This window comes from Dendrobates tinctorius, unplaced genomic scaffold, assembly GCF_039654945.1.
Source record: "Dendrobates tinctorius isolate UK_male_01 unplaced genomic scaffold, ASM3965494v1 ptg000022l, whole genome shotgun sequence".
Classification (NCBI taxonomy): domain Eukaryota; kingdom Metazoa; phylum Chordata; class Amphibia; order Anura; family Dendrobatidae; genus Dendrobates; species Dendrobates tinctorius.
The window spans coordinates 47,400,428-47,422,035 of record NW_027361690.1 but is presented as its reverse complement, the minus strand read 5'-3'; the positions used below and the strand labels follow the sequence as shown (position 1 = coordinate 47,422,035).

General features: G+C 45.9%; 1 protein-coding gene across 3 annotated transcripts in view; it reads right to left on the bottom strand.

The window, feature by feature from the left end:
- FANCI (FA complementation group I) overlaps positions 1 to 21,608 on the bottom strand; it is a 115,552-nt gene that overhangs the window by 40,198 nt on the left and 53,746 nt on the right. For all 3 annotated transcript variants that reach the window (XM_073568690.1, XM_073568691.1, XM_073568692.1), the window contains one exon: positions 18,199 to 18,269. In XM_073568690.1, coding sequence (XP_073424791.1) covers positions 18,199 to 18,269 — 71 coding nt within the window. The remainder of the gene's footprint in view (positions 1 to 18,198; positions 18,270 to 21,608) is intronic.

Below are 21,608 nucleotides of genomic sequence, written 5' to 3'. Positions count from 1 at the left end.
GCTAAAGACATGATGATTGATGGTCAGAACATCTCCATCTACTCTGATTATTTTGCAGCAGTTCAGAAATTAAGAATGAGGTTTGGAGAATTTAAAAAGAGACTGAGAGGTTTTGGCATTGCATACTCTATGCTATAGCCTGCCAAGCTGAGGGGGGTTGCCTTTGAGAAGGTACACTTTTTGCAGTCCCCAGAGGAAGTCACGGAATGGATCAAACGTAACAACAAATCGTTGCGGGACTTGGGAGCTGGCTGAGGAGTGTCAGTCCTGAATGTTTTTCCTGTTCAGGAGCATATCATTTTTTGGACTTGTATTCTGGACTGTCACCTGTTGGGCAGTGGCGCTGCGGCGAGTTATTTCAGCTTACTATGAAGATTGTGGTTCTGGATAGAAAGTGGATTCGGCATTCCTACCATGCTACTCAATCTAATTATGCAAGGGGGGTCTCGGTCTTGGTCCAAACCTCGGTGCCCTATGAAGAGGTGGAAGTGTGACTGGATAAGGATGGACAGTATGTGTACTTAGTGTGTTGTGAGTATGGGCAAATGTCGTGTCTGGTTGCAGTGTATTTTCCGCCACCATACTCGGGAACGAAACTACATGAGATTTTAGAAGTGACGAGTGGGGGTACAGTTGTTGGTGGTATGAATATTTTATATTGGGAGCTGGACAGACATGGGGGGCGGCACGAGAGGCAGGGGTGGGGATGTTGAAACATCCTTTGCAAAACATAAAATAAGTTGGATTGGTGGATTTGTAGAGAGTTATGAATTTGAATGTGAGATGTTACTTGTGCTTTTCGGCTTCTCATAATTCTATGTCACAAATTGAGATGGCACTTGGAGATAGACACCTGGATGCGTGGGTTAGAAAGGTGGAATATTTACCCAGGATGGCCTCAGATCATAAACTGGTAGAGGTGGTGATTCAGATTGGGTCGGGAAGTGAGGGACAAAAAGGGGAGTGGAAGGTTCATCCAGCCTGGTTAAAATCAATTGACTTAGGAAAATTTAAAGGGAATGTGGAATTGTTTTTTCAGGACAATAAAGGGAGTGCGCCTGAGGGTATTGTATGGGATGCCATGAAAGCCTTTCTTGGAGGACTGTTCATTAGGGATATTTCTAGATGTAATAATCAATCTAGGAGGGAGGAGTGCCAGGCGCTGGAGAACTTGAGGAGGGCAGAGAGTGAAGCTGTGAGTCGTCCCACCCAAGAGACGCAGGAGGGTTTAAAGGGAGCCCAAGAAGTAGTGGATAAAATCTATTTAAACAACACTAGAAAAAGGCAGCAGGTCCAGAGGGTGTCATACTATGAGGATGGTGAAAAGGATGGCTCTCTCTTGTCATTGGCAGCAGCTGCTCAGAGGGAGTCGCCCTATGTGTATCGTCTGTATGATGAGGAAGACAGTCTGGTAGTGGAGACAAAGGATATTCTGAATGTATTCGGGAAGTTTTATGGAGAATTGTACAATTCCATGCTATCGGTTGCAGGGGAAGAGATTTTAAGTTTTCTGGAGAGGGTGGGCCTGATGCAGCTCAGTGTGGAGGATAGTGATAGTTTGGAAAAACCCTTAACAGATGAGCTGGAGGAGGCGTTGGCGCCCATGGCTAATGATAAGGCCCCCGGGGCAGATGGCCTACCAGTTGAAGTCTACAAGCAGCTTAAGGATGTGATGTTATCCAGATTGTGCAAGGTTTTTCAGGGGGCCCTCGGGGAGCGAAGGCTGCCGGAATCCATGAGGGAGGCAACAAGTGTGGTTTTGCCCAAGAAGGATAAAGATGCTCGGAGACCTGAGTCGTATAGGCCCATTTCACTTTTATCTGTGGATGCCAAGTTGTTAGTGAAAGTTATGGCAGGCAGGCTGGCGAGGGTGGTTACTAGTGTGATTCACCCGGACCAGTCTGGGTTTATGCCCAATAAATAAACAGCCATTAATCTGAGAAGGCTGTACTTGAATATTCAATTGCCTGCGGATAATGTGGGATGCAGGGCGGTGGCATCCTTAGATGTGCATAAGGCGTTTGACAGTGTGGAAAGGGATTATCTGTGGTTGGTGCTTGGGCAAATGGGTTTTGGGCCGGTATTCACTTCCTGGGTAAGGTTGCTCTATTCCTCCCCAATGGCAAGAACTAGGGTGAATGGATAGAGATCTGATATAATTGATCTTACCAGAGGGACTCGGCAGGGATGTCTCCTCTCTCCATTGTTGTTCGCCCTTGCCATTGAGCCACTTGCTGCTCATATTCGGAGATCACTCACTCACTGACTCTCTTGAATGGCCTTTCCTCTCCGCATGTTTGCAAAGGTATGGCTTTGGCAATAAATTTATAACATGGATCAAAATATTATATATGAAACCTAAGACCCATATTATAATAAATAATTCTATATCTGAGTCCTTCGCATTACACAGGGGAACGTGTCAGGGTTGCCCTCTTTCCCCGGCCCTCTTCGCCCTTGCGATTGAGGCACTGGCATTATGTATAAGATCCTCCCCTAACATCCAAGGTATACAGTTGTGGCAAAAAGTATTGACACCCCTGCAATTCTGTCAGATAATACTCAGTTTCTTCCTGAAAATGATTGCAAACACAAATTCTTTGGTATTTTTTTCTTCATTTAATTTGTCTTAAATGAAAAAACACAAAAAGAATTGTCCTAAAGCCAAATTGGATATAATTCCACACCAAACATAAAAAAAGAGGGTGGACAAAAGTATTGGCACTGTTCGAAAAATCATGTGATGCTTCTCTAATTTTTGTAATTAACAGCACCTGTAATTTACCTGTGGCACCTAACAGGTGCTGGCAATAACTAAATCACACTTGCAGCCAGTTGACATGGATTAAAGTTGACTCAACCTCTGTCCTGTGTCCTTGTGTGTACCACATTGAACATGGAGAAAAGAAAGAAGACCAAAGAACTGTCTGAGGACTTGAGAAACCAAATTGTGAGGAAGCATGAGCAATATCAAGGCTACAAGTCCATATCCAAAGACCAGAATGTTCCTGGGTCTACAGTGCACAGTGTCATCAAGAAGTTTAAAGCCCATGGCACTGTGACTAATCTCCCTAGATGTGAACGGAAAAGAAAAATTGACAAGAGATTTCAACGCAAGATTGTGCAGATGTTGGATAAAGAACCTCGACTAACATCCAAACAAGTTCAAGCTGCCCTGCAGTCCGAGGGTACAACAGTGTCAACCCGTACTATTTGTCGGCGTCTGAATGAAAAGGGACTGTATGGCAGGAGACCCAGGAAGACCCCACTTCTTACCCCGAGACATAAAAAAGCCAGGCTGGAGTTTGCCAAAACTTACCTGAAAAAGCCTAAAACGTTTTGGAAGAATGTTGTCTGGTCAGATGAGACAAAAGTAGAGCTTTTTGGGCAAAGGCATCAACACAGTTTACAGGAGAAAAAAAAGAGGCATTCAAAGAAAAGAACACTGTCCCTACAGTCAAACATGGCAGAGGTTCCCTGATATTTTGGGGTTGCTTTGCTGCCTCTGGCACTGGACTGCTTGACCGTGTGCATGGCGTTATGAAGTCTGAAGACTACCAACAAATTTTGCAGCATAATGTAGGGCCCAGTGTGAGAAAGCTGGATCTCCCTCAGAGGTCATGGGTCTTCCAGCAGGACAATGACCCAAAACACACTTCAAAAAGCACTAGAAAATGGTTTGAGAGAAAGCACTGGAGACTTCTAAGGTGGCCAGCAATGAGTCCAGACCTGAATCCCATAGAACACCTGTGGAGAGATCTAAAAATGGCAGTTTGGAGAAGGCACCCTTCAAATATCAGGGACCTGGAGCAGTTTGCCAAAGAAGAATGGTCTAAAATTCCAGCAGAGCATTGTAAGAAACTCATTGATGGTTACCGGAAGCGGTTGGTCGCAGTTATTTTGGCTAAAGGTTGTGCAACCAAGTATTATGCTGACGGTGCCAATACATTTGTCTGGCCCATTTTTGGAGTTTTGTGTGAAATGATCAATGTTTTGCTTTTTGCTTCATTCTCTTTTGTGTTTTTTCATTTAAGACAAATTAAATGAAGATAATAATACCAAAGAATTTGTTTGCACAATCATTTTCAGGAAGAAACTGAGTATTATCTGACAGAATGGCAGGGGTGTCAATACTTTTGGCCACAACTGTAGATATAGCAGGTCGGGTGGATACCATAGGCCTATATGCTGATGATATGGTGATATTCTTGAATGATGTGGAAGAAACTTTGCCACAGGTGATATCCCTTATAGATAGATTCAGTAAATATTCAGGTTTACATTTAAATTGGGAAAAGTCTGCCCTGTTACCCCTTTCCCATGCCCCCAGCTGGAGGCTCTCTCCTCGCTGTCTACTGTATCTAGTTTTAAATACTTGGGCATCCACATATCTAACAATAGCACGCTTGATCTGCAACTTAATGTCCACCCATTGCTGTGACTAGTTAAAGTTAAATTTGCATACTGGAGTAGGCTCCCATTATCTGTGGCTGGATGCATTAACCTGATTAAAATGATATTGCTCCTTAAATTTAGCTACTCCCTTCAGCACAGTGCGGTAGCGGTGCCTAGGTCCTTTTATGTTAATCTCAATTCCCTGGTCACGGTCTTTATATGGGGGAAAACTAGGCCCAAACTTAAATTGTCCACTTTACAAAGACCAAAGAAGGGAGGGGGGCGCAGCGCTGCCAGATTTTTTCTTATACTACTTGGCTGGGCAAGCTAAAGCTTTAAGTAAATGGATGCCGGGTAATTGCCTCCCCAATTCTGAAAGTCATCTGCTTCACGCTGCACAAGCGGATTGCCCATTAGGTTTCCTGGAGTTAGAGAAAGCTGGTGTCCCACGTCTGCTGCCCCTGCTGCGGCTGGCACGATTAATACGGAGACAAATTAAAAACGTAATTGGGTTTAAAGATTTTATAGCTGAAATGCCCCTGTGGAATAATAACTATTTTCCGGGGTTACGGAATCACCCATCTGCCGTTTTTTGGATTCAGTATGGCGTCTCTTCAATGGGGGACTTGTATGACCAGGGGATCTTAAAGTCTTTTGAACAATTACAGGTCACACATGATATTCCGAGATCTCAATTTTTTCGCTATTTGCAGCGGAGATCGGCTCTTCAATCACATATGAGGGATAGGGGTGTGGGCCGCGCTATTTCATCTTTACCTCTGATAGGAATCCTTAATTCGCAGGGTCCCAAGGGTCTCATATCCTCTTTGTATACATACATGCTATCAGTAGGGGCAGAATCGGCCATAAGCTCTATTGAGAGGAAGTGGGAGCGACTCATCCCTAATACACAAAGAGAGGAGTGGGAGGAGATTCTGGAGTCTCCGATTGGAGTGTCACCATCTATTAATAACAGAATGATACAACTATATATAATAAATCAATCGTATTTGACTCCGATGCGACTTTTCAGGATGGGTCGGCTTCAGTCGTCAGAATGTATGCGATGTCACTTGCCGGATGCTGATTTTATTCATATGGTGTGGCAATGTCCCATTATTTTACACTACTGGAAAGAGGTGACTACACTACTGACATCCCTGGTGCGGGCCCCTGTCCTTCTAGAGCCATTGGTCTGCTTGTTTGGGGTATGGGAGGAGGAGAATTGGGATCGCTATACTGGGGTCTTCCTGCGCGAGACACTGTTTATGGCACGGAAGGTGCTGGCATTGCGGTGGATGGGGGGTTCATGTCCTTCCCTTAGATTTTGGATCGAGTTGGTAAATTCGATTGTTCCATATGAGCGCACGTTATACCAAAATAGGGGGTGCCCGGGTAAATTTGAAAAGATTTGGGAGAGGTGGAATTCCTCTCCCCTCACTTTGCAAGGTTGAGGCCTCACACGTGACATAATATGATACAGGAGACCAGGCTGCGGAAATAGTAGTTACTAGTTGATGTAGTGGTAGTTGTAGTTTAGGAATTTTAGTTAGATTTTATTTCTGAATGGTATGACAAGGTTTGTGAAATTGAATTGATATACATGCTGGAAAATGTATAGGCAATTATCCTTTATGTATGCTTGGAAAAGGATAGGTACATATTACCTTGTTTATAAGAGTGTGCAATTTCTCTGCATTATATTTTACAATGGACGGAAACATGTGTGCTATGTATAATGCTTGTTATCATAAGCCATTGTGTATGTTGTACATTCTTTGTGTCCTGAGATTTAATAAACGAATTTAAAAAAAAAAAAAAAAGATAAGGTCCAGACTTGGTGCAAGCTGTGTCTCTCGGTGGTGGGTAGTGCGAACCTGTCAAAAATGATAATCATGCCGAAGCTCCTATAGGTGCTTCATAATTCATCGATATGGCTTTCGTGGGGTCAATTCCAGAGAATTAATTCCATGCTCCAAGATTTGGTCTGGGTTGGACGTCAGCCCAGGATAAAACTAGAGATCTTGCAGAGACCCAAAGAGGAGGGGGGACTTGCTTTGCACAATCCTTGGATTTATTTCCTGGCATCCCAGGGCCAACATATCAGAGGATGGGTATCAAGGGGCGGTGGGAATTCAGTGCAGGCAATGCTTGTGTATGTGGTGCGGAGGGCCCCTTTAGTGCAAGGGTTGGAGGATGGGAGTTTCGATCGGATGGGTAGGAGATTCCCCACCCTGGGTTGGGTGCAGAAGACGTTTATGATCAAAAAGATTAGAGAGATCTCTGCAATGACGATTTATACTCCCATTTGGTTGAATGAGAATTTGGGTGAATTTTATAAACTGGGGGAACAGAGGGTATGCTCACCTAGGGGGTATGTTATATGTCACAGAAACTTATGAATCAGGAGTTGAAGTCGTTTGAATCCTTGCAAGAAGAATTTCAAGTGCCAGATACAGACTAGTTTCTTTATATCAGGGTCCAGCATGCCTATAGGCAGCAGAGGCGGGTAAGCGGTCTAAGGGTGCAGAAAGATATTGTGTTAGACTATATTTGTATGGAGGAGACCACGAGAGGGGTTATTTCCATGATCTATGAGGACTTGCTACATACCTTTTTGCTGCGGCATCCTATCCTTGCGCGGGACAAATGGGAGAGGGAATTGGGTGATGAAGTTTGGGAGTCTATATTAGAATATGTTCCGAAATTGTCATTAAGTGAGCCGGGCGGTTGTCACAATTGTATATTATTCACAGAGCTTACACCAGGTCACCTGAGTTTCTTCACAGGGTGGGGGTGAGAAGTACTTATGAATGTCCAAGATGTATGAATGAGGGTGCGGGCATTTTGCATATGTTGTGGGAATGTCCTAGACTACAAGATTTTTGGGTTGTGGTGATTAGTCTGATTGAAGGGAGGTATGAATGTGTAGTGCCTAGGACTCCGTTAGTACGTGTGTTGGGGTATGTTGAAGAAATTCGAATTAATAATTCAAGGAGGGTGGTTGTGGCTAGGCTGCTATTCGTGGCCAGAAAGTTAATTGCGATGTGTTGGATCAGGGCCGAGCCGCCCTCTAGAAAAGGATACATTCAGCAAGTGGATTATACAGTTTGTATGGAAGAAAGTATATATCGGAGAAGGAATGCTGTGAAAAAGTTTGAACAAATTTGGGCATCATGGTTGAGGTTAACGTAAAGGTGGGGTATATAGACATTTGAGCTATACTAGAGATTGTCTAAAGCAGGGGTGGGGAATCTGTTTTCTTCCAAGGGCCATTTGGATATTTATTCCATCCTTTGGGGGCTGTACAAACTCCGCCCACAAAGTACATCCTGACTCTGGCACTGGTGTCAGGACATAATCTTTTATTGCATGCGCTTCAGTGTTCAGTAGTGAACACTGCGTGTGTGTGTTAACAGAGCAATAATTAATGAGCTGGTGGCAATCAAAATACAACTCCATGCCCAAGCACTGCTGTCCCTGAGAATCTGCCCGGGGGCCTGATAAAATGTCATCGAGGGCCGTAAATGGACCAGGGGCCTGAGGTTCCTCACCCCTGGTCTAAAGAATCCTGGGCGAGATCCCTATTCTAGCTGTACATTATGGTATTAGTGTGTATTGCAAAGTTTGTATTTGGGTACGTACAGGAAGGAGTACAACGTTATTTATGCCTACAAAAAGGTGGGTCATTTCTTTAACATAAATTTCAAAACGTAATAAAATTTTCTAAATGCCTAATTGCATGCTATTTGGTATATGTTGCAATTGTTAAATTTTTTTGCTGAATACAAATCTTATTTTTAAAAAAGGCTGATTTTTCTGCTGAAGTATACAGAATGTTTCTCAGTACAATGGAATCCTGGAAAAATGTACACAGCTATTTAGATGTCTATTTATTTTTTAGTTTAGTATGTATATATACAGTATATATATATATATATATATATATATATATATATATATATATATACATATACACACACACACGGGTATTACATACCTGGTAATGTGTTTTTTCATGACACATGACGGCACCACGAGAGAGGGGATCCGCCCCACGAGGACAGGAAACCTTCAAGATAAAAGGGGCGGCTCCTCTCTCCGCATTAGTTGTTTTACAGAGCACGAGAGGAACTCCGCAGGTTAGTGGACACATAAATAATACATATTTTACACTGCTAAATTTCCAACACCAAGGGAGTGTATAATACTAACAAAACACCCAACTAATGACGTGATCAAATAGGGCAGGAATATAAGGGTGCCGTCATGTGTCATGAAAAAACACATTACCAGGTATGTAATACCCGTGTTTTTCCATTCTACATGACGGCACCACGAGAGAGTTACAGAGATTTGTATTCTCTTTAGGGGGGGATCACTGCCTGTAACACTCTTCTCCCAAATGTGAGATCAGAGGCAGCAGATAGGTCTAATCTGTAATGTCTGAAAAAGGTAGATGGAGAGGACCAAGTGGCCGCCTTACAGATTTGGTCGATGGAGGCGTCCGCTCTCTCCGCCCAGGACGTTCCCATGGCCCTCGTGGAGTGGGCTCTTAGGCCCTCTGGAACAGCCCTGCCTGCTCTACTATGTGCTAGAATGATGGCCTCTCTCACCCATCTAGCTATAGTTTGCTTAGAGGCTTTAAGGCCTTTCCTTGCCCCCTGATATGAGACAAATAAGGCCCTCTGTTTCCTCCATGGTTTTGTCACCTCTAAATACTGTAGGATACATCTCCTAATGTCTAAGCAATGTAATCTCTCTTCCTTTTTGTTACCGGGGTTAGGACAAAAGGATGGCAAGATTATTTCCTGAGCTCTGTGGAATTTCGACACTACCTTAGGGAGGTATGCTGGATCTAATCTTAACACGACTCTATCGTCCATAACCTGAGTGTATGGCGGGTCTGCTGATAGTGCGTGTAAGTCCCCAACCCTACGTGCCGATGTGAGTGCCACTAACAAGGCTGTTTTTAAAGTTAACACTTTATCTGATGTTGCGTTTATTGGTTCAAATGGGCTTTCCGTTAGAGATGATAGGACTAAATTTAGATCCCAGGGAGGAGGTTTAGGAGATGGGACAGAGTCGGCTCTAGTACAGGCCCGGATAAAACTGGCGACCCATCTATCGTTTGCCAGGTCATAGTTGAATAATAGTTGGCTAGTCATTGCTTGCGTTGAGAAACATGTGATGGTGTCTCCGCGGCTGTTGATTTACATGCTTTTGCATATTTCCCATAAGGGATGGGGGCATTGCTCTAGATCACTGCGTTGAGAAACATGTGATGGTGTCTCCGCAGTGTTGGATGTTGATCTCCATGAGGTCACTCATCCTTATGTTCATAGTTGAATAATGCTGCCAGGGCTGAGACGTGTACTTTCAGGGTGCTGACCGCTAAACCCAAGTCTAAACCCCTTTGTAGAAACTCTAGCACTGCCCTCACAGGTACTTCCCCCTCCTGTATTGGGCCTGAGGTGGACAAAAATTTTCTCCATATTCTCCCGTATATTTTTGTAGTCACTGGCTTTCTGCTACTGATTAGGGTGGAAATCAACCTTGCTGAAAAACCTTTCTTCTCTAACAGTGACCTTTCAAATTCCAGGCTGTCAAATGCAGCCTGGAATTCGGAGGGTGATTGAAGGGACCCTGTGTTAGGAGGTCGTGGTCCTCTGGGAGCACCCATGGGTCTGTCACTGACATCACTCTTAGCCAATAGAACCACGGCCTTTTTGGCCAAAAGGGAGCTATCATAATTACTCTGGCTTGGTCCTCCCTGATCTTCTTCAGGACTAATGGAATGAGGCATATCGGAGGGAAGGCGTACAGGAGACCTGATGTCCAATTTATCCTGAAGGCGTCTACCGCCAGTGGCATGTCTGCTGGCCTTAGGGAGCAGAATTTTTGAACTTTTCTGTTGGTTTTTGAGGCGAAGAGATCTATTATGGGTTTTCCCCACCTCTGCACAATTTGTTGAAAAATGGACTCTTTTAGGCACCATTCGCCTTGCTTTAAGCGGTTTCTGCTCAGAAAGTCCGCCTTCAGGTTGTCCACGCCTCGGATATGCAGGGCCGATAATGAGAGAAACTGATGTTCCGCCAGAGTCAGGATTCTTCTTGCTATTTCCATTAATGCCCGAGAACGGGTGCCCCCCTGATGGTTCACGTATGCAACTGCTGTACGATTGTCCGATAGGACTTTCACATGATGTCCTCTCAGGTGTGTCAGCAATCCTTCCAGCGCTCTTTCGATGGCTAGTAGCTCCCACTCGTTTGAGGATAGATCTTTTTCCTCCTGAGCCCAAGGATCTTGGAGCCATAGGGTGTCTAGATGGGCTCCCCAGCCCCAGGGACTGGCATCTGTCGTGACTACTCTGGAGGATGTATTTGTCCCGGAGAGGACTCTATCTGTAACCACCATCTTAGTGACTGGAGTACAGGATCCGGGATGGTGAGCTTCTGTTCTAACTGCCCTTGAAGCGTCAGATCGCTTTGTAACACACACCACTGAAGTTCCCTTGTGTGAAATTGAGCCCATTTTACCGCTGGTATGCAGGAGGTTAGGGACCTCCTTTGGGAGGCGACATTCCTGTATTACCGAGTCTATTGTTAGGCCCAAAAAATTCTGGACCATTGTTGGCTCCAACCTGGATTTTTTGAGGTTCAGTTGCCAACCCAGAGTCTGAAGAGTCTCTATCACTATCTTGACTCGTTCCTGACAGTGAGAGAAATCTTTCCCCACTATCAAGAAGTCGTCCAGATATGGTATTACTAGAGCATCTTTTTCTCTGAGATGTGCCGTGACCTCCGCAATTAATTTCGTGAAGACCCGGGGGGCTGTTGCTACCCCAAAGGGCAGAGCCTTGTACTGAAAGTGATGCCACTGAGATTTTATCTGGACTGCCACCCTGAGATATTTGCGGTCTTGCTGCCGGATCGGGACATGATAGTAAGCATCCTTGAGATCCAGGACCGACATGTAACACCGAGGGAAGAGGAGTTTCACTGTAGATCTTATCGTCTCCATCTTGAATGATGGGACTACTAGATACTTGTTGAGGCCTTTCAGATTTATAATCGTCCTCCAGGAATCGTATGGTTTCTTTATCAGAAATAGGGGGGAGTAAAAGCCTTCCTTCTTTTCTTTTTCTGGAACTTCTTCTAGTACAAGTTTTTGTATAAGTGATAATACCTCCTCTTCCAAGCTCTTTTGTCTTTCTTGAGATGATTGTACCGGAGTTTGAATGAATTTTTGTGGTGGCCAGTGGTGGAATTTTAACTCCAGACCTGACCCTACTATCTGTCGGATCCAGGTGCTGGATGAGATCCTTTCCCAGGCTGGGAGGAAGTGAGAGAGCCTTCCCCCCACCTGAGAAGGACCGTCACTGGGCGGGTTTTTTGGCTTCTCTTGGGGGCTTACTGAAATAGAAGCCTCTCCCTCCTCTGTATCGTCTGTCAGAATTGTTTCTGTCACAATCTTTAAATTGTTGTCTTCTGAATTTTCGGCCCCTCTGAAAGGAGCGCCGAAAGGCTTGAAATGGTTGTTTCGGAAAATTCTTTTTTTGTATCACTCGCTTTTTCCAACACTTCATCCAATGCCGGACCGAATAAGAAATTTCCTTCACATGGTAGAGAGCAAAGTTTCATTTTTGCCTGAGTGTCCCCCGGCCAGCATTTGAGCCATACCGCACGCCGTCCTACATTGGTTAAGGCTGCTGACTTTGACGCTAGCCTGGCCGAATCTGCTGACGCCTCTGCGAGAAAGTCTGCCGCCGCTCTAATAGCCGGTAATACTTCCAGAATCGTCTCTCTGGGAACTCCTTGTTCTAATTGATCCTCCAAGTTGTCTGTCCATATCTTCAGGGACCTAGCCACACAAGTGGCTGCGATGGCGGGTCTTAGTGCCCCAGCCGAGGTTTCCCAGGCTGCCTTAAGGCAATTGTCCGCCTTCCGGTCCAGCGGTTCTTTTAGAAACCCCAGGTCCTCAAAGGGTAGGGAAGATTTTCTGGCGACCTTTGATATCGCTACATCAATTTTGGGGGCCCTATCCCAGGATGAGGATGCCTCTTCCTCAAAGGGGTATCTCCTCTTCAGGGAATTCGTTATCTGGGACTTCCTTTCTGGTTTTTCCCATTCGCGTTTTATGAGTGCTTTCAGTTGCTCATTAACAGGGAAGGTCTTACGTTTTTTCTTTTGCAGTCCACTGAACATGGGTTCTTGGGCTGTCTTTTTTTGCTCGCTCTTCTACTAGCCCCATGGTAGATCTAACTGCTTTAATGAGTTCATCTGTAGTTTCTACTGGGAACGTATCTTCCCCGTCCGAGCTACTTCCTGAATACTGCGTCTTATTTGAGTCGTCCTCTGACCCTGTAGAGTCTTGTTGAGAGACCCCTGAGGGGCTTGATCTCCTAGTTTTCCTCTCTGTATCTACAGATTGTAATGCTCTTACTGACTTGGAAACTTCTGTCTGAATTATGGACCTCAGACTATCCGAAAATGAGGGTGTCTCCTCCGCTATGGTCTTGTTAATGCACTCCTGGCATAACTTTTTGTTCCAGGCTGCTTCTACGGGACTTTTACATAAAGCACATTCTTTATTTTTAGACTTTCCTCTACATTTCTTAGGGACCTCCTATACTCCACCCCGCCAATGTATGTAAGAGGAGGAGGAGAGGGAAGAGAGGAGAAAAGAGAAAGAGAACAGACATTAGATTACTGGACTTTCTCGAAGTTCACTCACCACTCGGGCGCTTCACAGAACGGGTACCGGATCTGGAGGCTGACTGGTCCTTTCACTGTCTCCCAACGAGACTATGGACCCCTCTTTCCTGCGGTGACGATCCGCCCGTGCGCTGCCCGAGTGGCTCACACTACTGCTGCGGCGGCGTGTCTTTGCTTTCTCCTCTGAGCACGACCGCCTCTCCTTTGCTTCTTGGCGCGGTTGCACATGCTCTGGCGAAGGGCTCTCCATTATGCTGCCTATGGCTGCGAGTAGTCACCTCCAACTCAAAATTGGTGCTGTGACGCCTGCTCGCCTTTTCTGGCGATCTTAAATAGCACCTCTTTTTTTTTTTTTTGGACCACCTGGTCCCGCACCTGCCCCGCTAGTGTCTGTGTGGACGTGCGTGCCCCATGCCTCTGCGTGCCCCCCCGGGACCGTGCACACCTTCTGCCTCTCGCAGGCCCCGCGGCGCGTCGCTTTACTTCCGGGTCGCACGCAACCACTTCCGGTTCATCGGCCGTCATGCGCGCTCCCAACGCGCGCGCCTCCCGGTGCGGCCATACGAACCTGGGCCGGGTGAGCTCCTGGGCCCTACTTGCTTCGGGGCCCCCAGACACCCCTTACCTGGCCGATGGCCTGGCCACCACTGACTGCAGGTATCCTTTTCGCTGCGGGGTCCCGTGTCTGGTCTTCAACAGGGAGGGTACACTGTCTGTGGCCTCCGAGGAGCATTTTTCTCTGCCCGGGCACCGATGTGTCTCCTGGGCTGCATGGCCACTGTATGTCGACAGGGAGGGAACACTGCAAGTGGCCTCCCTGGACCTTCTTTGTGTGCTGTCATCTTGGAGGGTCCACCGCCAAGGTACCCCGCTTCGCCTGGGCATCTGCCCTACCGGCTGTGGCCATGCCTTCGCTCAGGGGGGACATAGGCATATATGGCCCCCGAGGCGACTACCGGTACCCGGCGTCGGGTGTAGCAAATCCATGCCTGCCATTAATCACCCGACCCGGGTCCAGGCATCCTCTTCTTTCTTCAAAATCTTCAAGAGGCTTTCATCTTGAGGGTTCCCCGTCGAGGACAGGAAACCAACTGATGCGGAGAGAGGAGCCGCCCCTTTTATCTTGAAGGTTTCCTGTCCTCGTGGGGCGGATCCCCTCTCTCGTGGTGCCGTCATGTAGAATGGAAAAATATATATATATATATATATATATATATATATATATATACACACAACGACAAAGCAAAGTCCAGCAATAACGTGAGCAATCCAGGATGTTGTTAAAAAAAATTTTTTTTTCTTTTTATTCATAAATCCATTAAAATGCAATGGTCCAAGCAGTTCAAAACAGCAATAACGCAGGAAAGTCGTACAGATAGGACTACGCGTTTCAGCGGTAGAACCCGCCTTCTTCACGGTGATTCTGGACCGTGAAGAAGGCGGGTTCTACCGCTGAAACGCGTAGTCCTATCTGCACGACTTTCCTGCGTTATTGCTGTTTTGAACTGCTTGGACCATTGCATTTTAATGGATTTATGAATAAAAAGAAAAAAAAAAATTTTTTAACAGCATCCTGGATTGCTCACGTTATTGCTGGACTTTGCTTTGTCGTTGTTCACATTTGTATGGATGGACTCCTACATCCAGATCCGGGCACAACGGAGTTAACCAGGTCAGCTGAGGTTCCAGGTGGTTCACAGGAGTGAGCTGGTCTACATTGTTGGATATATATTATATATATATAGTAAGGCAGCGTTCACTGAGTGTATTGGGGACACTCACTTGGCTGCAGATAAACAAGGTCCGGCACAGGTTTTTCACATAAATCAGTCCATGAGGTTTATTATTAGATGGCATAAACCATAAACAGCAACAGTCTTAAATCAGACAGGCCAATGTTCAACAAAGAGCTTCGCTCTCTCAGCCCTGTGGTCACACAGGCTATGCTATGACCAGCAATCAGGCTTTATAGTCTCACAGTTAACTCCCCCCCTGTCCGGGGTTACCTCTTAGCTGCTTCTCACTCCGGACGTCCTTTCCCTCCTGGGGACTGTCCGAGACACACAGGCCATTACACACAGGCCTCACACGGTCATCGGCGTCCGCATGTGCGCTCCAGGAAGGCAGTACATCTTCCTGCACGTCGGCCTTCCGGGACCTTCCACACGGACGAATCAGATCCAGGCACTCTCTCTCATGTGACCTACCCTGGTCACCTTATATGGTCCATAGCCACTCCCACCGGTGATATATGGATCACATGGCTATGACCTCATCGCAGGTCCTATTTCAGACACCCAGCCATACGCACATATACAGGCTTACTATGGGCGTTTTAGACACACTCCCCTGGGTGGGTTTGTAGGTGACTGGTCCCACCCGCATCACCAGCCACCTGGAAGCTCTCCCTGATACACTGTAACAAAAACCTCAGCAGTACCTCTGCTGATTAACACACATTCAAGCTTCCATCCCAGGGCCACCCACCCTGGGATACATAACAGTCATTTACCATCCTGGCGTTCATCCTACCTCCATTACCACAATGGATATGCCTCTGTGCATGACCCATACAGCGCCCCCCTAGCTGTCACAGCAGTCACTGCACCACATACCTCCCCCCTCTGTTCAAACTTGTGGGGTTGAACACTCGACATCACCCAGGGGTCTCGAGACCGGGAACCCATGTCAGCTTGCCCTACCAGTCACTGAACCACAAAATAAATAAATAAATTATATATATATATATATATATATATATATATATATATATATATATATATATATATATATAGCAGCGCAATATGTGAGCGAATGTCATAGACTGAGAGAAAGAGAACTATGATATGCCATGGACTTCTATGGCCCCCACCCTGGATATGCCCCAATCCACCTTCCCTATGCCAAGGACTTCTATAGCCTCATCCTGGATCTGCCCCCATCCACCTTCCCTATGCCATGGACTTCTATAGCCCCATCCTGGATCTGCCCCATCCACCTTTCCTACAGCCCCTACCCGACATCCCTACAGTCCCTATCACTATTCCCTTCTGTACACCTGCTTTGGCAAAACTAATGTGTATTTAGTCCTGCCAATAAAGCTTCTTTGAATCTATATATATATATATATATATATATATATATATATATATATATATATATATATATATATATACACACACACACAGTGGTTGGACAAAATAATGGAAACGCCTAACGTTTTGGCATCATAATCTTCGAACATGTTATTAACATGCAAACCGTGACATATAGCAATGTTTTGTAGTTGATTACTTGTGTTATGTGATATGCGTATGTAAATTATCTGTTTGTTTTGCAGAATTGTAAGAACATTGATGAAAACCTGATACCAATGGCAGACCTCTTTGATTTTCAAAGAGGCCAAATTGTTGGTGCTCGTATGGCAGACGCTAGTGTAACAGAAAGTGCCCGAATGCTTGGCGTGTCAAGAGGTAGGGTACTGTCACATTTAGCGATGTACCAGCGATCCCGACCAGCGATATGACGCTGTCAGGATCGCTGGTACATCGCTAAGTGGTCGCTAGTGAGCTGCCACACAGGCAGATCTCACTAGCGACATCGCTGGGGACGGGGGTCGCTACTTACCTGTCACACCAGGCGATCCTGCGTCCTCCCGCCCGGCTCCACGCGTCGCTCGTCATCACAGCAGGAAGCGCCGCAGGAAGCAGACGACGAGAAACAGTCCAGGACGTTCTCGCGCGATCAGCAATAACCAGCGGGGGAGCGGGTTGTAGGTAAGTATCAGACACAGCGATATCGCTAGCAATATCGCTATAACGTCACAAGTTATAGCGATATTGCTAGCGATATCGCTTAGTGTGACATGCCCTGTACTGTCTCCAAAGTAATGACTGCATTTGAAAGAGAAGGAAAAATGTCCGCAGCAAAGCACAGGTCCAGCCTAAAGTTGAAGTTGACTGAGAGAGACCGTCAGACTCTAAAGCGAATTGTGAGGGAGGATCGCAAGACCACGGAGCCGAAAATCACTGCTGAGCTCAATGAACACCTACAGAACCCAGTTTGCACGAAAAATGTTCGTCGGGAGCTGCACAAATCTCGATTCCACGGAAGAGCTGCAATTCGAAAACCGCTGCTCTCAATGACAAATGTTTCCAAGCGTTTAGAGTGGTGTAGAAACCTCCAGAATAGGTCCCTCGAGCAGTGGAAACATGTGATATTCTCAGACGAATCATCGTTTACCCTATTTCCGACCTCCGGCCGAGTGTACGTTTGGAGACAGCCGAAAGAAGCATTCCATCCAGACTGCCTTCTCCCAACCGTAAAACATGGCGGAGGTTCTGTGATGATCTGGGGTGCTATTTCGTGGAGATCCGCCGGGCCAATGATATCCCTTCATGGAAGAAGTAACAGCCGCGATTATTTAGGCATTTTGGGCGACCAAGTGCATCCTATGGTTCAAGCAGTGTTCCCGGAGGGGAACGCCATCTTTCAGGATGATAATGCACCAATTCATACAGCTAGAATCATTAAAGCATGGCACGATGAACATTGTAATGAAGTTGAGCATCTCATCTGGCCCCCACAATCCCCAGACCTCAACATTATTGAGCATTTATGTCCGATTTTAGAGATTCAAGTTAGACGTCGATTTCCGCCGCCATCGTAGCTCAAAGAACTGGAGGGTGTTTTAACTGAAGAATGGGCTACAATTCCTTTGGAAACAATTCACACCTTGTAAATCCATACCTCGGAGAATTGAGGCTGTAATCGCCGCAAAAGGTGGACCTACACCATATTAAACTAACTTTTGTTGATGTTTCCAGGTGTTTCCATTATTTTGTCCAACCCGTGTGTGTGTGTGTGTGTGTGTGTGTGTGTGTGTGTGTGTGTATATATATATATATATATATATATAGTCAATGTTTACAATTGTATGGCCTTGAATTACATAAATTGGGAAATATGCCATCATTTGGTGTGAATATAGTCAAACCTCACTAAATACACAATGTACAGATAATCAAGCAGAAACAGAAAGGCAGTTTTAAGTTATTGCATTAAAATATAGTGGTAATAATAATACCTTGAAAACATGGCCTTCCGAAGAACAAGGATAACATTGTCCCTCACAGATACATTTATTCTTAAGACTGGCTGTAAGTGCAGGAGAGAAAAGTAAGAAATCTTGACAAATGGAAACATATCGATACCAAAGTGTCATGTTAACTTCTTGCCCACATATTTGACACAGAAATTACAAAGGTAGAATCTCTTTGTCATAACGTCAACCTGAGCCATGCATTAGATAGCAAAGCGCCGCAATTTGAGAACATATCTTCTTTAAATTACTGATGACTGTTGCTACACATGCACTATGTGCCTGTGGCTGGATGTCATAGGAAATAATCAACTTCACAACACACTGTAATAATGTAGTAGTAGTGCAATGAACTGTATAGGCAATCACAGTTTTAAAGGGAATCTGTCACCCTTTTTTTCGACTTGGAGCTAACGGAACCGCCATCAGGGACTTATCTACAGCATTCTGTAATGCTGTAGATAAGCCCCCGATGTAACCTGAAAAAGAAGAAGAGAGTTATATTATACTGCTAACGATTGGAGCTAATTTTCCATTCAAAAAGTCAAATGACACTACTTCTCTTCCGGGCCCTGCCGTGGCGCCCAAACAGTGGTTTATGACCGCATGTGAGGTATCCTGTTGCCCATGTGAAAATGAAAAAACCGAGGCTAAAAGAAATTTTTTGTGAAAAAAATAAAAAAGTATGCGTGTGTGTATGTATATGTGTGTGTGTATGTATGTATGTATGTATGTATGTATGTATGTATGTATATATATATATATACACATATATACACTCACTGGCCACTTTATTAGGTACACCTGTCCAACTGTGTGTTAAGACTTAATTTCTAATCTGCCAATCACATGGCGGCAACTCAGTGCATTTAGGCATGTAGACATGGTCAAGACAATGTCCTGCAGTTCAAACCGAGCATCAGTATGGGGAAGAAAGGTGATTTGAGTGCCTTTGAACGTGGCATGATTGTTGGTGCCAGAAGGGCTGGTCTGAGTATTTCAGAAACTGCTGATCTACTGGGATTTTCACGCACAACCATCTCTAGGGTTTACAGAGAATGGTCCGAAAAAGAAAAAAAAATCCAGTGAGCGGCAGTTCTGTGGCCGGAAATGCCTTGTTGATGCCAGAGGTCAGAGGAGAATGGGCAGACTGGTTCGAGCTGATAGAAAGGCAACAGTGACTCAAATTGCCACCCGTTACAACCAAGGTAGGCAGAAGAGCATCTCTGAACGCACAGTGCGTCGAACTTTGAGGCAGATGGGCTACAGCAGCAGAAGACCACACCGGGTACCACTCCTCTCAGCTAAGAACAGGAAACTGAGGCTACAATTTGCACAAGCTCATCGAAATTGGACAGTAGAAGATTGGAAAAACGTTGCCTGGTCTGATGAGTCTCGATTTCTGCTGCGACATTCGGATGGTAGGGTCAGAATTTGGCGTAAACATGAAAGCATGGATCCATCCTGCCTTGTATCAACGGTTCAGGCTGGTGGTGGTGGTGTCATGGTGTGGGGAATTTTTTCTTGGCACTCTTTGGGCCCCTTGGTACCAATTGAGCATCGTTGCAACGCCACAGCCTACCTGAGTATTGTTGCTGACCATGTCCATCCCTTTATGACCACAATGTACCCAACATCTGATGGCTACTTTCAGCAGGATAATGCGCCATGTCATAAAGCTCGAATCATCTCAGATTGGTTTCTTGAACATGACAATGAGTTCACTGTACTCAAATGGCCTCCTCAGTCACCAGATCTCAATCCAATAGAGCATCTTTGGGATGTGGTGGAACGGGAGATTCGCATCAGGGATGTGCAGCCGACAAATCTGCGCCAACTGTGTGATGCCATCATGTCAATATGGTCCAAAATCTCTGAGGAATGCTTCCAGCACCTTGTTGAATCTCTGCCACGAAGAATTGAGGCAGTTCTGAAGGCAAAAGGGGGTCCAACCCGTTACTAGCATGGTGTACCTAATAAAGTGGCCAGTGAGTGTATATATATTAGAATATGTGTGTGTGCATATAATTGTTTTTTCCGGTTTTCTTAGGTGACTTAAAGGGAATCTGTCACCCTTTTTTTCGACTAGGAGCTGCCGGCACCGCCATCTGGGGCTTATCTACAGCATTCTGTAATGCTGTAGATAAGCCCCCGATGTAACCTGAAAGATAAGAAAATAGAGTTAAGTCCCCGTTACACATAGCGATATCGCTAGCAATATCACTGTAACATCAGCGATTTTGTGACGTAGCAGCGATATTGCTAGCGATATCGCTATGTCTGATACTTACCCCCAACCGGCTCCCCCGCTGCTCATCGCTGGTCGTGCGAGAACATCCTGGACCATTTCTCGTCGGGCGCTTTCTGCTGGGCTTCCTGTGGTGCCGACGAGCGACGCGTGCGGGAGGACGTCAGGATCGCCGCGGCTCACAGGTAAGTAGCGACCCCCAACCCCTGCTATGTCGCTGGTGAGATCTGCCTGTGTGGCAGCTCACTAGCGACCACTTAGCGATGCACCAGCGATCCATATCGTTGTCGGGATTGCTGGTGCATCGCTTAGTGTAATGGTACCCTTAGATTATACTCACCCCGGCGTCCAGTCCGATGGGAGTCGCCGTCCCGTCTGGCGCACCCCCATCTTCATACGATGCCGTCCTCTTCTTTCCTTCCTGTCGTGGCTCCGGCGCAGGTGCACTGTTCTGCCCTGATGAGGGCAGAGCAGAATACCGCAGTGCCCAGGCGCCGGACCTCTCTGACCTCTCCCGGCGCCTGCGCACTGCAGTATTCTGCTGGGGTGATTTCAACTTTTATATTTTTTTTATTTTTTTCATATTTTTTAAAATACTTTTTTTAATTTTGTCATGCTTCAATAGCCTCCATGGGAGGCTAGAAGCATGCCATACTCGATCGGTTCTGCTACATATAGGCGATGAGCAGATCGCCCATATGTTGCAGAATTACTGCATAGCTATGAGCTCATAGCAAAGCGGCATCAACAATCATAGAGGTCTCCAAGAGACCTCTGGTTGTTATGCCAACGCATCACTGACCCCCGATCACGTGACGGGAGTCAGCGATGACCTCATTTCCGGCCCGGCGGCCGGAAGCGCCGGTTAAACGCCGTTGTCAGCGGAGTTTAACGGGTTAATAGGGGTAGGTGGATCGCGATTCCACCTGTGCCTATTGCGGGCACATGTCAGCTGTTCAAAACAGATGACATGTCCCGGCTTTGATACGGGCTCAGCGCCGGAGCCCTCATCAAAGCAGGGGAGAAGTCCAATGACGGACTGTGTCCGTCATTGGACATTAAGGGGTTAAGACTTAAGAAAGTGCTAGCAAAGTGGCCACAATCCTTTCATGATTAGATTTGGTGGTCCCACATTAAAGTCCATCGC